The 14,296-nt window shown below is 35.7% G+C and overlaps 1 protein-coding gene across 5 annotated transcripts in view; it reads right to left on the bottom strand.

Moving 5' to 3' along the window:
- Positions 1 to 14,296, bottom strand: part of LOC117235595 (glutamate receptor ionotropic, kainate 2) — a 291,570-nt gene that overhangs the window by 37,477 nt on the left and 239,797 nt on the right. For all 5 annotated transcript variants that reach the window (XM_033497806.1, XM_033497796.1, XM_033497815.1 and 2 more), the window contains exon 7: positions 109 to 276. In XM_033497806.1, the coding sequence (XP_033353697.1) occupies positions 109 to 276 (168 nt within the window). The remainder of the gene's footprint in view (positions 1 to 108; positions 277 to 14,296) is intronic.

Raw genomic sequence — 14,296 nt, 5'->3', positions numbered from 1 at the left:
CCAATATGATGAATATTCGAAATTTAGTAACTCGATCAATCGCTTCTATGTATAACCAATGACAATTATTCGAATTAATACGTAATATTAAGCGATATATTGTCGTACCTTGTTGGAACTCTGTCCCATATCGAGTTCTCGATTATAACGCTTCTCGCCGTAGATCCAATCTTGCACGACTTTCTGTATGTCTTGCTTCTCCGGATCCACTAATCGGAAGGCAGTGATATTGGTCCCGCCGTGCTTGAATTCCTCCAGATCGACGCTGTGTAGGTCCTGCAAGGAATTCGGTTCACTTTATGAATTTCTTGAACCGATTGCTGACTTTTTGCATGCTGCTCGACCAAGAATTTTATTGCCTCCCCGCGATAAACGTTTAATATCACCGTCCACACTAGACGTTTGCCAGGAATTCTGAGATTTATAGAAGCTTCTATATCTGCGGATGGGAAAAATTGTCATATTTCCGATACTTGGAATTATTGTCGTTCCAGATCGAAGATACATATATGTGGTCGAATAATTTCTATAATCTTAATGTGGCGAGAAGAAACTTCATTAATGCTTGAAAAATAAAAATAAAGGAAATTTTATTTCCTGGTTGTGAAAAGTTGTATCCTTTGGAAGATATATTACATATTCAGTATAAACGATAAACGTAATTGTAAAATCGTAAGATTTATTAATGTGAAGGACAGATACATCTAATTTGAGATATCTTTGAGTACATAAGAACCTTATCTTCATTCAGTGCTGTACTACGTCAATTTAGGATTTCTTCCCACTTCCTTCGGAAGAAAGAGCGTTTTACTCCATGGCAGGTTAATTTTTGTAAATGTTGGTTGCTATTTTTGCAACATATTGCAGATAGACACATGGAAGCAAAATATCAATTGGCAAATACCTTTCGTTAAGATTTAACTTTCGTCAAGATTTAAGTATTTCAAAGTTCTTAAAACTCCCATTTAATATCATTATACACATATTATCCATAAATGGCTAAACACCCGTGTATTCATAAATCAATAACATTCTGCTTAGAGAGAGAGAAAGAGAGAGAGAGAGTCGAAAGAATCACCCTTTCATGATCGCCGTGTCATCGTTCGATTCAATTCTCTCTCTCGCATAACTCAATCCGTAATCACGTGTCCTACTACGCTTCCTAGGATAGATATTACTTGGCCGGACACGCGACGCCTATCAACAGAAATAGAGATATCTCGAGTGCGGAATGGAGCGAGCAGCTTCTTCACCGAGCTATCTACATCGTAGTGGCAGCCAGCGTGATTTAAAGTCGGCCGGCCTCAAAGCACAACTCCGAGCCACGTCCACCTTTTCGAATGCTCAAGCAGCCAGCCACGACCATTTATTATCCTTTGTCCTGTGTCCTGGCCGGGATAGATAAGTTTGCCGGTTCCCGATCCGCTGTCCCCTACAATCGAACGATCGACTAGCCTCGCGATACACCAGGCACCATGGCCGATCGATTCGAACCGGTGATCGATCATCGCCTCGCCTCGGGACGTTCGTTCATTCTTTACGTCGTGATATTGCTTCCAGCGACACACACAGGCCTTCCTTTCTCGCTTCGGATCGATAAAATTACACGAATTTCAATAGTTTCGTATCTGAATAGGGTCCGAGGTGCCGAAAGAAAATCGCTGGGAGCTGTTGCTAACTTTTATTCAGGTTGTTCGAACATTGGCAAATTAGCAAATCTAAATTATAAACATTCTCTCCTGATATAAAGGGAATTTGCATGATGTTGGTTGGTTGTTGTTTATGGTGTCGCCAATGGTGGGTTTAAGTTCATATGTAGTTATAAATGCAACTCATTATCAATTCACCAGTATAGAAATTTTGTTTTAGAATGTAATTACCGTTCATAACGAGTACCAATCAGTTGATCAGATTACTGAAATTTTAAATTTTGCTACAGCAAAATCAGAGGAATGTCCTTTACTACCGAGCAATAATCCTTAACAATGACACATGATCTCCAGTAGACGTATATGATAAATCTTCCTCCATAACACCCGGGTTAACAATCTCATATTCAACGACATAATCTCCCATAGTGCCACAAATTACTTCATCAACTAAATGTAACTAATCATTTCGAGTCAACCAAATGCAGCAAATAATTTTATTATCTTCTCGAACGTTGATCTTAAGGATCGAAGACAATAAGAAACACGCATTAACGAATCAATGAAATGCTTGTCGCCAAATTAAGCTCGCTCCATGAACCATTGATTCAGGAAGACACGAAGTTATGGCCGTTCGCGTAGACGTGGTCTCGCATTTCGAGGCCACAAATTTCGACATGACCCCCGAATTCTACGACGCCGACGTATTATCGCATCTCGCTGGTCATTACGGTTATTATGCCTGTTACGGTTATGATGATTGTTATCGTGGTTATAGTACCCGCTGCCATTAAGCTTCTTATTACTAACGTTTAGTAGACGTAGCACCGCGCTACCAGTTCTGACTCCTTATTACCATCGAGTTATTTAGCCGCGGTCGCATCATCGCGTCTCCCATTTATATTCCACATTTCCCTCAAATTCCACTCATTTCAATTACGTGATGCAAATCGTCCGCCATTATCGATTTTAATATCATCGATTGTTGGAGAATACGAGGCTAATAGATTGATATTGCCAGACCAATCGGTCTTCTATTGTGATGAACAGCATCAATTTTTGGAAAATTTACTCTCAACAGCCTGATACTGGTAGGTCGATCGGTCGTTATTATCAATTAATAGCATCGATTTTTGAAAGATATGAGGCTAATAGATTGATATTTGTAGGCCAACCGGTTGCCAATTTTGATTCATCGCGTCGATTTTCAAAAGATATATGTTTAATAGATTGATATTTCTACGTCGTTCGTTCGCCATTATCGATAAATAACGCCCGTTTTTGGAAGATTAACGGTTAATAGATTGGTAGGTCGGTCGGTCGCCATTAACGGTCGCGTTTGTTCAATTTCAGAGGAACGCTGCTTCCACGTTATTTCTCCTTTTCGTTGTCGGTATATTGCATCGGTGATCATTAGACCGATGTAATAGAATCGCTATGATTTTATCGGTAATATACGCGCGTTGAATACAGCTGGCATCAAAGCGCAATTACAGTTCGTTGCATGAAACTTATTTACGCCAGGTATTTCGTTTATTAATTCATTACACCTCGGGTAACATCATTTTACCGTTCGTCGAGCACTCTACCCAACCAATACTGCCGTATTTTCTTGCTTTCGCCTTGTTCCTTGTAAATAATGCGAGTTATCCCAGAGAAAGATGCGGTCAGCCTTTTGTTCTACAGTGGCTTGCGAATATATTTGAATATTTACCATAGAAGATTTTTACGATTTTTTATATCATGTGTGTTTGGAACATTTTGGAATTTTATTACTACCATAATGAGTAAACTTATACCAATCTGAAAATGTATACAGACGGTATAAAATATTTACTGCAAAACGTACATTTAGTAAAAAATTAATATACAGCTCCAACGACGATCTTAAGAATATCATAAATCTTACAGATAGTCCCACTGAATATTCAAGCTTATTAACGTAATGAATGATTGACTGCTTAAATACTTTTGTAATTGTAAACTTTTGTACGGAACGTATAAGCTTAGGCCATAAATGCCCTATAGCTTCTACATATATGTATATTTAGATTTATTTCTTTTTTTTTTTACAAAGGAGTTTATTGACTCCAGAAATGCACTTTTTAAGTGCATTATTCACAATAAACATGAATTTTTATAATGGTATGTTAGGTAAAGGTACCGATACGCGGCGGTACGACGTAGCCATGCTGTATTATGTGTCGGCGCTTTACATTTTTTGTTGTATGATGCGGTCTTTAGATTTATTTCAAATCTTATCAATATGATCATGATATTCTTATCACACTGCCAATAAAATTCCAAAGTATTTTATACATATAACGTACATAATATACTCGTATTCATAAAAGGTGTCTGCAAATCTTCGAATATTTTCATAAAGACATTTCTATGTAGGTACGTATTAAGTGCAAACTGTTAAAGCAGAAATAACGCTATTCTGGGACTAGGTACATATATTTTGTTATAATTTAATTTATGAGCACTTTCGTAAGGAAGGAAGAGTTAAATCATCGCTAAGTATTTACGCATATTTTTCATACCAGGAATAAATTGTGCTTTGACCGGTCTTCCATAATTAACAGACCCGTTATTCCGAACGGAAAGTGGTAATTTCGAGGAAAAATGACCCCGTCGATACGAGTGCTCGTTATTCATCGAATTATGACCATTTTAACATACTGGTTGACAGATAATGAACAGCTGATTTCGCGTAATTGTTCATTAATCAGTAGGTCGAATGTACATAAATTTCAACGGAGTACCCGTCGACGCGCTTCCAATTTCAGTAGATCATTGTAAAATATAGATCGTCACGATCTAATGAAAACAGTACTTAATTTGATCACCGCGAACGATACTTGAAATAACTGTTTGGATAATTTATAGAACCTCTTCTCTTGTTTCGACCGATTAAAGCCCTTTTTCTATATCTCCTACACGTTTGAACTATTCGCTGTGAATAATAAAGTTTATATTACATATGCTAGTTAAGAGCATTTAGGTATTTATTTAGAACATTAAATGCGTTACCAAAGAAAGAAAGTCTAATATGATGTAGAAGCGCAAAATAAAAATAATTATATTTATATTAAATGCTTGAAATTATAGTACGAATGAAAAGTTCACGGGAATACAAAATTTAGATAGACGTGAAATAGATAGGAAAATAAGAAAAAGAAAATGTATCGGTGTGTATAGAAGTAGAAGAATAGAAAGATTCATATTTATAAACTGAGACTTTAAAAGTTTTATAAAAATTTATAGTAATATAATAAGTAATAAAATATTTATTTATTATTAAAGAGCTGATCACAAATCCTTTGTATGCGTTCACGAAATATTTTTACCGTTGAAAATCTACCTCATATTTTCTTCTATATTTATATAATTATAATATGTATCAGTATGAAGATTTTAAAAAATTCCAAAAACTATAACTAAAAGTAATCTTATGAAATAAAGCATTATTCGTTTACTTATAGTAACAAATTTTACTAGGATAATATGAAATCCTAATATCCCATTACAACATTAATAAGTTCATTTTGAAACAGCAAAATCATATTTATTTTGCCGAAGGAAATGGACATTTCATATCACATGATATGCAAAATCAGAATTCCTTTTCAATCCATGTCGCTCACCGTCGAACTAGCGACGTGGAATGTCACTCGGCATACTAGCACCAAAAGCGTGACAAACGAAAGCAGCAGAATTTTCGCGCTAGTCATGTATAAAAAGTACCCAACACAGGCAAGCAGACGACTATCGAGTGAACCGACGATCGATAACTATCGTTTCCCGTGATTTACACCAAGCCACGCGTATCACATACGTAATCTTCACTTGTCTTGCAGCAGAACATCCTCGAGAGTTAGATAAAAATGCCGCATACACACTTTGAATGCGAAACGTCGCGTTCTTGTGCAGTTTCGCGTAAAACATTCTTCGCTACGTGACATCATGACGTCGACGAGAAACGAGACGTTTCGAGAAGATACTGCGTACGAAGATTTTTTGACCAACAACGACCTTCATCTGGAATAATTTGATGACTACAGGCGATAAATCACATTTTTTATTTCTTATAAAGAAACAATTTTAAAACTCGATACATTCTTAATCAATGTCAAAATTGTGTTGTCAGTTGGTTTTGGAGTTAAACACGAGTTTCAGTTTTCTCTAAAATTTGAAAAATATTGCTCATTGCGATATTAAGGTATTTAAATATTGTTTTTCTTAATAATTGTCTTAATATTAAATTTCAACTTATCAGCTATTTTAAGAAGATTATTTCCATGCCCATATTACAACTCTTGTGATTAATCATATTTCTCTTATTGCAATGTATTTGTAATGTGTATTTCATAGCATTTCCTTAATAGCGCCTTTAAAACCACATAAAAAATCTATGCAGTTCAGTCGTTAATTGAGTAATATTCCTTGTCAGTGGGGAATAACTCGTTGAGCTCTCACTTAAAAAACATCGAGATAGCGCGTTAGAATATGAAAAAAAGAAAGAAATCGTTTTAATAAATTTCGTAAATGGCGAACGGGCCGGAAGTTGTTCTCTGTCGTGAATTTTCAGTTTGAATTAATGACGGCGTAAATCTGCCCCGTGGATTTTATTGGTGCGGCAGGAGCACTGCCGCACTATGATAATAAAGATGCTATGCGGTAATAAAGAGCAATTAAGTTTGTTTTTTATTTCACCTTTTTTATTCATCTCTGAAGCTGTTCTATATCGAGAAACGTTATATCACGTGCACAATGCTTCGCAACAAGGTTGCTTAGAGAGAAAAATAGGAACTGAACGGGCTACTAATGGAAAAGCAAATTTTCGACAAATGAGGAGTTTTTAAACTGAAAACCAAACGTATCGAAACAGCGCAGCGTAGCAAACTACTTGATTTTATTTTCCTTTTTCATTCGTTGAACTCGGTTTTTCTTGGTGTTAAATTAACGTTTGAAAAACAATTTCCTATTAATCAACGCAAGTTAATGCACCGTTTAATTTATTCGCAAACGAACGGGATAGTGTTTATTTTCTATTCTTGCTTTACCTTTTTCTATACTGGCTTTTATTTTCCCTATAAGGTCATCAATCGACAATATCAACACGACGCGCGACTCGTGTCCAATCTATTTGTTTCGATTCGACGAAATTTAATAGCGTCACTACGGTTCATCGGCTGTGCTTCGTCAATCAAATTTCTCAACGATTAAAATGTCATTAATTTTGTTTGTCTTTAAGCGCGAATTGCATCAATGGATCAGTCCAATAGTTTCTTAAGGAGATCAGCAGGATCTGGTTGGAGGGCATGATACAAATGAAAATAAATACCTAACTTCCAGACTATTCCTGTTGTCGTATACACAACATTCTATTCAGAGAACGTTGAAATACTCCTACAATCACGCGGTATTCGTCATAATTAATTTCCACGCTGTCCGCTCTTCTGTGTGGTCCGCTTGCAATATCGTCCTCATACTTTCATTCGGCGACTTTTTTCAAAAGTTTTAAATTACCGCACACCTAGCTCGTTAAAAGACCGATCTGCAGTCATTCCTTTTAAAAAAACATCGCTTGCTCATTCTCGTGGCAATTAACTCCTTGTCTCTTTGATATTAGCTGGCTCGAATCAAACCGTTTAACGCGTTCATACGAACCGCTAATTATCGTTCGATTTTCATCCCAGTGAATGATGACGTTGCACGATATTGCCAACGTAATGAGTATCGAGCGATATTTACTTGACACTGGACCGAAACGAGAGATCAGCGCCGAGAAAGTGTTCGCTCGTGAACAAACGATTGATAATTTCATTGTTTATAAAGGGGATCGAGTTTTAATACTGTTCGGCCCGCAGGAAAAATCGAGGGAGAAAATTATTCGATAGGTTTATCAACGATGAAAGTTTGATTAAATGTTCTGTAATACCAGGCTCTTTCTCGCTTGGCTTGTTTCTCGAACGTGATCCGAGATTATTTCCTAGATTACGGGAATATAGTGTCGTATATGAATTACATACATGTATATTTACTTTTTAGGATTGCTGTGATATTATTATTCAATTTCCAAGAATACCGACGCTCCATAAAATCATGTATTAACTATCGCGTCCTATCGATAGAGATTGGCCACTCGATCACAGAGCAATTATTTCCCTTCTGAGTCGTTTATCGATTACCAGTACAATGGTTAACACGTGCAGCTGACAAGGGAACAACGCAACACCATTTTTCCGTCCGTCCCGTGGCTCTGCAGAATGTCACAGAAAACATTCCGTCCAATCAACTGATATACTAAAATTTTGCTGAAAAATATCGCGCGTTCTTAAACTTTTGATTAATATTGAAAATCGAGTACTATGGAGAACAACAAGCTTCATAAACTGCATATTATATTCTTAAATAACAACGCACACGTTAGACGTGTTAAACTACACATGTTGCTGTTTGATCGTGGCTTCGCGTGTTATCGGTCGTACAAGATCGACTTGTTTCGCTCAAATCCTCGCGATAAATATACGATTACGTCGCGGCTGGCTAACGAGTAACGTTGCAGAACGATTAAAAATCAATGGCCGGAAGGGTTGTTGCTCAACACCGCGACAAATCTTCATCCCTGTTCGGTGGCGAACACTAACCACCCGCAGGCGTAGCATCGAACACGGAAACCAGTGGGCGGGAACAATGCCCAGCGTCGACCTCGAGCGTCTGAACAAATACCGTCTCTAATTTACATTTTAATGGATCTAAATTGAAATCTGCTAGACACGGCCGAGATAAATTGTACCGAGGTTACACAGGCTATTTACTTTTTATCACTTATTGCTGACTGGCGGGCAGCGTTCGCTCTGCTGTGTCTGTTCGCGCGCGGAGCAAATTGCGAATTGCTAATTATTCCCGGGATCGTTTAAAGTATAAATTGGGGAACGATGGTTATTACTGTTTATTCGAGACTGAAAATGGTAATTTGATGCGAAGAATCGTCCGTTGGACAGAAATATTTATGTATTGTTGAACCTTCACGATAGGGCACGTAGTTGTAATAAATAGATATAGCTAACAGGTATAATAGTAGATGCAATATTCAGTTGACGTCCGCATAATTTTCTGATTCTGTGCAATGACGTGTAATACAGTGTTTATGTCCGTTTGAATATGAAATATCACGAAATGTCTACGTTTTGATATGCAGAATATAAGATTACGAGTTTAGATGTACATATTTAACTTAAGGTTCATATATCAAATAGCGAAGCTCCAATTAAAATTAAAAATTGATTATATTACAGTCATATATTTGTTCTAATATCTCTAATATTTCAGTGTTACATTTAACATATTTTGTGCTATTAACTTTGTTTTATTCATTAAACAATTTCAACGTGTCAACAGCGGTCTACTATAATTTAGTCATTACATAGTTTAGTATGCATTAATGTTCAATGAGTTTTGACAGCGCTCTAACAATTTATCAATAATCTACAGGAAGTTCGAGGAGGCATTCAATGTTTAACAAGTTCCTACCTTGCGCGTTTTGATGGATTTAAATAACTGACAAGCTAGATTATTACAAGTTCTTTATACAATTCATATGTAATGTTTATTGACTTTTAAGGTGTCAATCTTAAAGTTAAATCAATCACAGGTCTGGTTTCAACTTTTAATAGATTTTAATTACTACATTAGATAGTTAAAAATCTCTGAACACTTGGATAAAAATAAAAAAAAAGAATAGAAGAATTTTTTCAGGTACAAAAAAAATTAGCTATGCTTGCGTCTAGAGTTAATAACATCTGTAATTACTGCTTCTTAAAATTAAAAGTAACGCAACAAGAGAAATTATACGACTAAGATATTCGCGTGATTTTAATTGCAATTAAAACCATAAAATCTACGGCAAGCCTGAGTAAACATAACTTTTAGATCCTAAGAACATAATAAGGTGACTCGACTTATATACATACATCGCGATTACTCAACCGGGTCAGCGATGCTTCGAAGAAGCTCGACTAACCGTGGACAACGATAAATTGCTAATTACTTTGGAACGGCTCTCTCTCTCTCTCTCTCTCTCTCTCTATCTCACTTTCTCTCTCTTTCTCTTCTCATCGTCAACTACGGCGAAAGCGCAGGAAATCTCTTCTGCCTTGGCTGAACGTTTTTCACGGGAATTGGATAAAGGTAAGCGAACGCGATATTTTCGAACGCGTTTAAAACGTCCAGACAAATTATAAATAATTTCTCAAGCTGCGTGTGGTGTATCAGTTAAGCAGTATAATTATTTTTTATTTATAATACAGATTTTATTAATATTAGTACATTTTTTATTAGATATTGCAGCGAGAAATAAAATAACAGTAAAATTGGGATACAAATAGAATAGAAAAACACTATAAAAGTTCAAAAATAAATAAATTTGTTGTCCCTGTTAAGCATTAATAAATTTTTTTAAAAAGGAAAAATTTGTGATAATACTCTTTAACTTTAAATGCACAATTTTTCAAAGTATGATAAGATACGCTTTGAGCTTTTCAATTTCTATAAGATTTGCTGAATCTGTGCGAAGTGTTTCTTGCCAAATATATGACCACATATTTATATGTAATATTATATTATATATATTAATGTATAATAATAAATATAATACATTCGAACATATTATTATAGATATACATCGTCCATAAGTGTTGGGACACCTGCTGGTCCCATATAAAACATAATAATTGACTCAATTTATTACAAAGGCGATTATTCGGGTAGAAGCATGTATTTAGGCAAAATAACGATTCCGAATACGCAACAGAAATTTGTAAAAGTTATTTGCAACTGTTGTGGGAAAATAATCAATCAAGGATTACGATTGACGTCCACGATGCTTTAATTTAAATTTCATTGAGAAAATTTTAAGTGAATTACATAGTAAATTCAGGGCAGTCTGCTGAAAGTTAAACGTGACTCTCGCAATCAGTCAAGGAATGCATAAAATCAAAGGATAATAGATACAGTAGACAATCTACTGATGTTACGTGAGTGTACAGATTCATCAGTGTTTGAAGGAAACCAACTTGTTTCTGTTATTTATAACATAATTGATCATATATATTTATTGTACATATATAAGCTTTATCTACCCCACGATTTCAATTGAAATACTAATCCTAAGGAGTTTAATAAATTTCAAATGATTTCTTTCTTTCTCTCAAAGATTTATTTTAACGAGTGTTCTATTATTTCTAAACAGAGGTATATGTATCTCAACGTTACACCAATTAACAATCATAATGATAGTATCGACCAATGTTGCAACCCTTGCAGTCCTGTCTGCCTCAGGAAAATCTGAAGCACGTTGTTCATCACCTAACAGACCGTATTAATCCTCGAATCCTATTCACAACGGTCTCATTTCTGCAATTCTTTTTTTCCCAAGCAGCATCCACTCGAAACAGATCGTAACCTTCCAAGATGCATCGAAAAACATTTTATATGCACGCCGCATAAACAAGATATCCGTCTTCATTTTACCGTAACGCAAGAAACAACGTTATTTATGAGCTGACCTGATAAATGCACGCTACGAAGAAGAATACGGCCTCAAGCTAACGAATTTTCCAATTACAACGAGCAATTCGAGAGAACGACCGCGGCGAACTCCGAACAGATATCCATGGAATAATTTCTGGATGCAGCATACACAGAACACCACACTCTTTTATCCCTCATTTCTGATCGCGCCGTGAATCATTTTCTAGACGCATCCACCGAATAATTGCGAGGCGAACCGTGGACGAGGAGAGCTACAAATTGCCCCTGTATTACGAGTAATTTATAATTATAAGGCCCGGCGAACAATCTGCGCCGATGTTTTTCTCTGTGCAACCTGTTATTTCGCGCTCGACTAAATATTCCTAGGACGCAGCGGGAAAGGAAATAGTTGCTGAAACTAACTGAGACTATCTTGCCTTCGTTCCTGTACGTATGTCATGGATGAAAAGGAGCGAAAGGAAGCACACCCTCGTTCGTAAATATCTGGATACGCTATAATATCGTATAAAATGTGATAATCGTTGTAGATGATTAATGGCCATTTATCTTAAGAAAATACAACAGGATTTTGTAAAAAAGTATCTGTGAGAAGAAAATGATGAATTAAAATTTATTGAAAAGATTTAGAATGAATTAGGTGAACAATTTATAGTAATAATAGACAATCTCGAATAATCGTGAGATTTGCTCTCGAAATTATTTTAATTTCAACTGTCTTTCAATAATATGTATTTGAACATGTATCTCTGAGATGTAATGAGAAAATTCGTATTTCTGATGCAATTAATGATATTGATTTAATGAAATCAGAAACTGTTTGAAATATTATTTTCATAAAGATTTATCCCACTACAAAATATAAGCCAAATAAAGATTACTTAATTTCATACGTAAACAACGAAATAATTTCATTTCATTTTTAACTAATGAGATAATTTGTAGGGAGATCATTTGCTCGTTCAAATAAACTTAATGCGTAATCATTTCAAAATAACATTTAGCTAAATGAAATAATGTATTATTTAAACGTTTATTTCTCAAATATATTTGAATGTTATTATACAAACAACGCATATTCTCATTTATTCTTCAGTAGAATTATGTAAAGAAAATATTTGAGAAATAAATGTTTAAATAATACGTTACTTTATTAGGTAAATGTTACTTTGAAATGATTACGCGATCGAATAATTTTCTGGTGATTCAATGCGGTTCAATATCAGTCAACTCGATACTTGATGATTAAGGAATGATAGGATACAATCAAGTAAGCAGGATAAATCGTTTATTCGCGATGATAACGCGCAGTGAATGATGTCAGCATTACAGGAATAAGAGAAGAGAAACTATTAGGTATGTCTTGGGTTGGTATATGTGGCGTAAGATTACGTATGATGATATCGTATCGGAAGAATTGATGACTTTCGTTATGTGTTGCGATAACTTGTTGAACACACTTTTGCACAGTTCTACCTCAGTCTAAAGACTATGCTGAACATTTTTCATCAGTAATTACAGAAGATAAAGTAATTCAGCAATCTCGACTAGTATTTTTTTCACCTTTGTAGAGGAAATCTGTCGGACGTCCATGTGCAATCTTCAATTTGTCATGCCGCTCTTAATGCGCTATCTTATTAGAGAAAACAGAAAGCAGATGTACTCGACTTGATTGAGTTATACACGTTGTTTCGTATGAAAAATATTGTTACGCGTCGTGAGTTCACTTGCACTTTGACTGCGCCTCGATTATTCTATTCTATTCTGTTCTATCGTACGAGATAAATCATCCAAAAGATACGAAAATGTTCGAAAATTTAAGCTTCCCTTGACACTGTTCTCCACGTTAAATAGGAATATGTAAGAAATATTTAAAGGTAAATAAGAACAATACTATTCACTCCACAAAAAAAGACTAAAATATCCACGAAAAATTATTTGGACACTACCGTAACAAACTTTTATGAATACGCAGGCTCCATAATACTTTTATAAACCTAGTTTCGTGTTATTGTATATTAGAAAGAATCAAACAAAGAACAGGATGTTTCTCATCTGAAACTTTCATCAGTAAGAAAAGACGAAATTTCTTGCGATGCACAGTACTTGGCGCAAACTAGGGAAAAATAGGGATCTCGCGACACGATATGTCGATTCTATGCATCCATCTCCGGAGAATTTTATTCCCCTACCCCTGGTCCTCTGTTACATGCCATTGAGAGAAAAGTTGAGAAAGAAAGAATATTGAGAGACGATCGGTGATATTGCACAAATCGCGCCTCCAGCTATTCTGGGACAACACGTACGGCGATTTCGTCTTTTTCCTTCCGTCCCGTACAATCCGAATCACAGAAATCCGTGCAGACTACTCGAACCTTCGGGATATTCTCTTTGCGCGAACAACTACAAAGAGGATCGGTCTCTTACGTGCATTAATGCAGGAACGTGATCGAGGAAATCGAACGAGGGACCTGTGTTCCGTGTAAACACACAGTCACACATATATACGAGCAAAGTATTCTTTGGTATACCTTAAAATCTTGAATTTATACATTGTGGTGGTAAATTCATGACACAATAAAAGTCAGGATGATTCTATGCCACAAAATAAAAAGGAAATCAAGAACTATAAATAGAGTACATTCGAAGCTTTATTTCGGAGAAAATTGAGTTTATAAATTCAACGTCATTAATTTTATTCGTGTTGTTTGTGAGATCCATATAGGGAGGAACGGAAAAGGCAGAGGCATCGAGACTTTTTGTCAGTTAACAGTCAGTCAATGAGTGAAGAAATGAAAGGAAGTACCGTTAAGTGGAAGGCTGAAGTCTGTGATTACTCTAATGATCCCCCTGATAATTGGTTTTCAGCAAAATTAAAGAGAGAGAGCAAGATCTTTTGAGGATTACCACCGACAGGAAACGAGACATCAGTAGCGTTACGGTAATGGTAATTATTTCTATGAAAATATTACGTGCTAAGTAACCATCCTATAGACGACCTCTTGCTCTTCTTACAGATTCGATCGTGTAAAAAAATAAAGAAAAAGTTCCATCTTCTCTGTGTCCATTCTACAAACAAAAAACGAGAT

The sequence above is a fragment of the Bombus vosnesenskii genome, unplaced genomic scaffold (genome assembly GCF_011952255.1).
Source record: "Bombus vosnesenskii isolate JDL3184/JDL3185 unplaced genomic scaffold, Bvos_JDL3184-5_v1.1 scf7180000013264, whole genome shotgun sequence".
Classification (NCBI taxonomy): domain Eukaryota; kingdom Metazoa; phylum Arthropoda; class Insecta; order Hymenoptera; family Apidae; genus Bombus; species Bombus vosnesenskii.
This window is presented reverse-complemented; position numbering and strand designations above follow the sequence as displayed.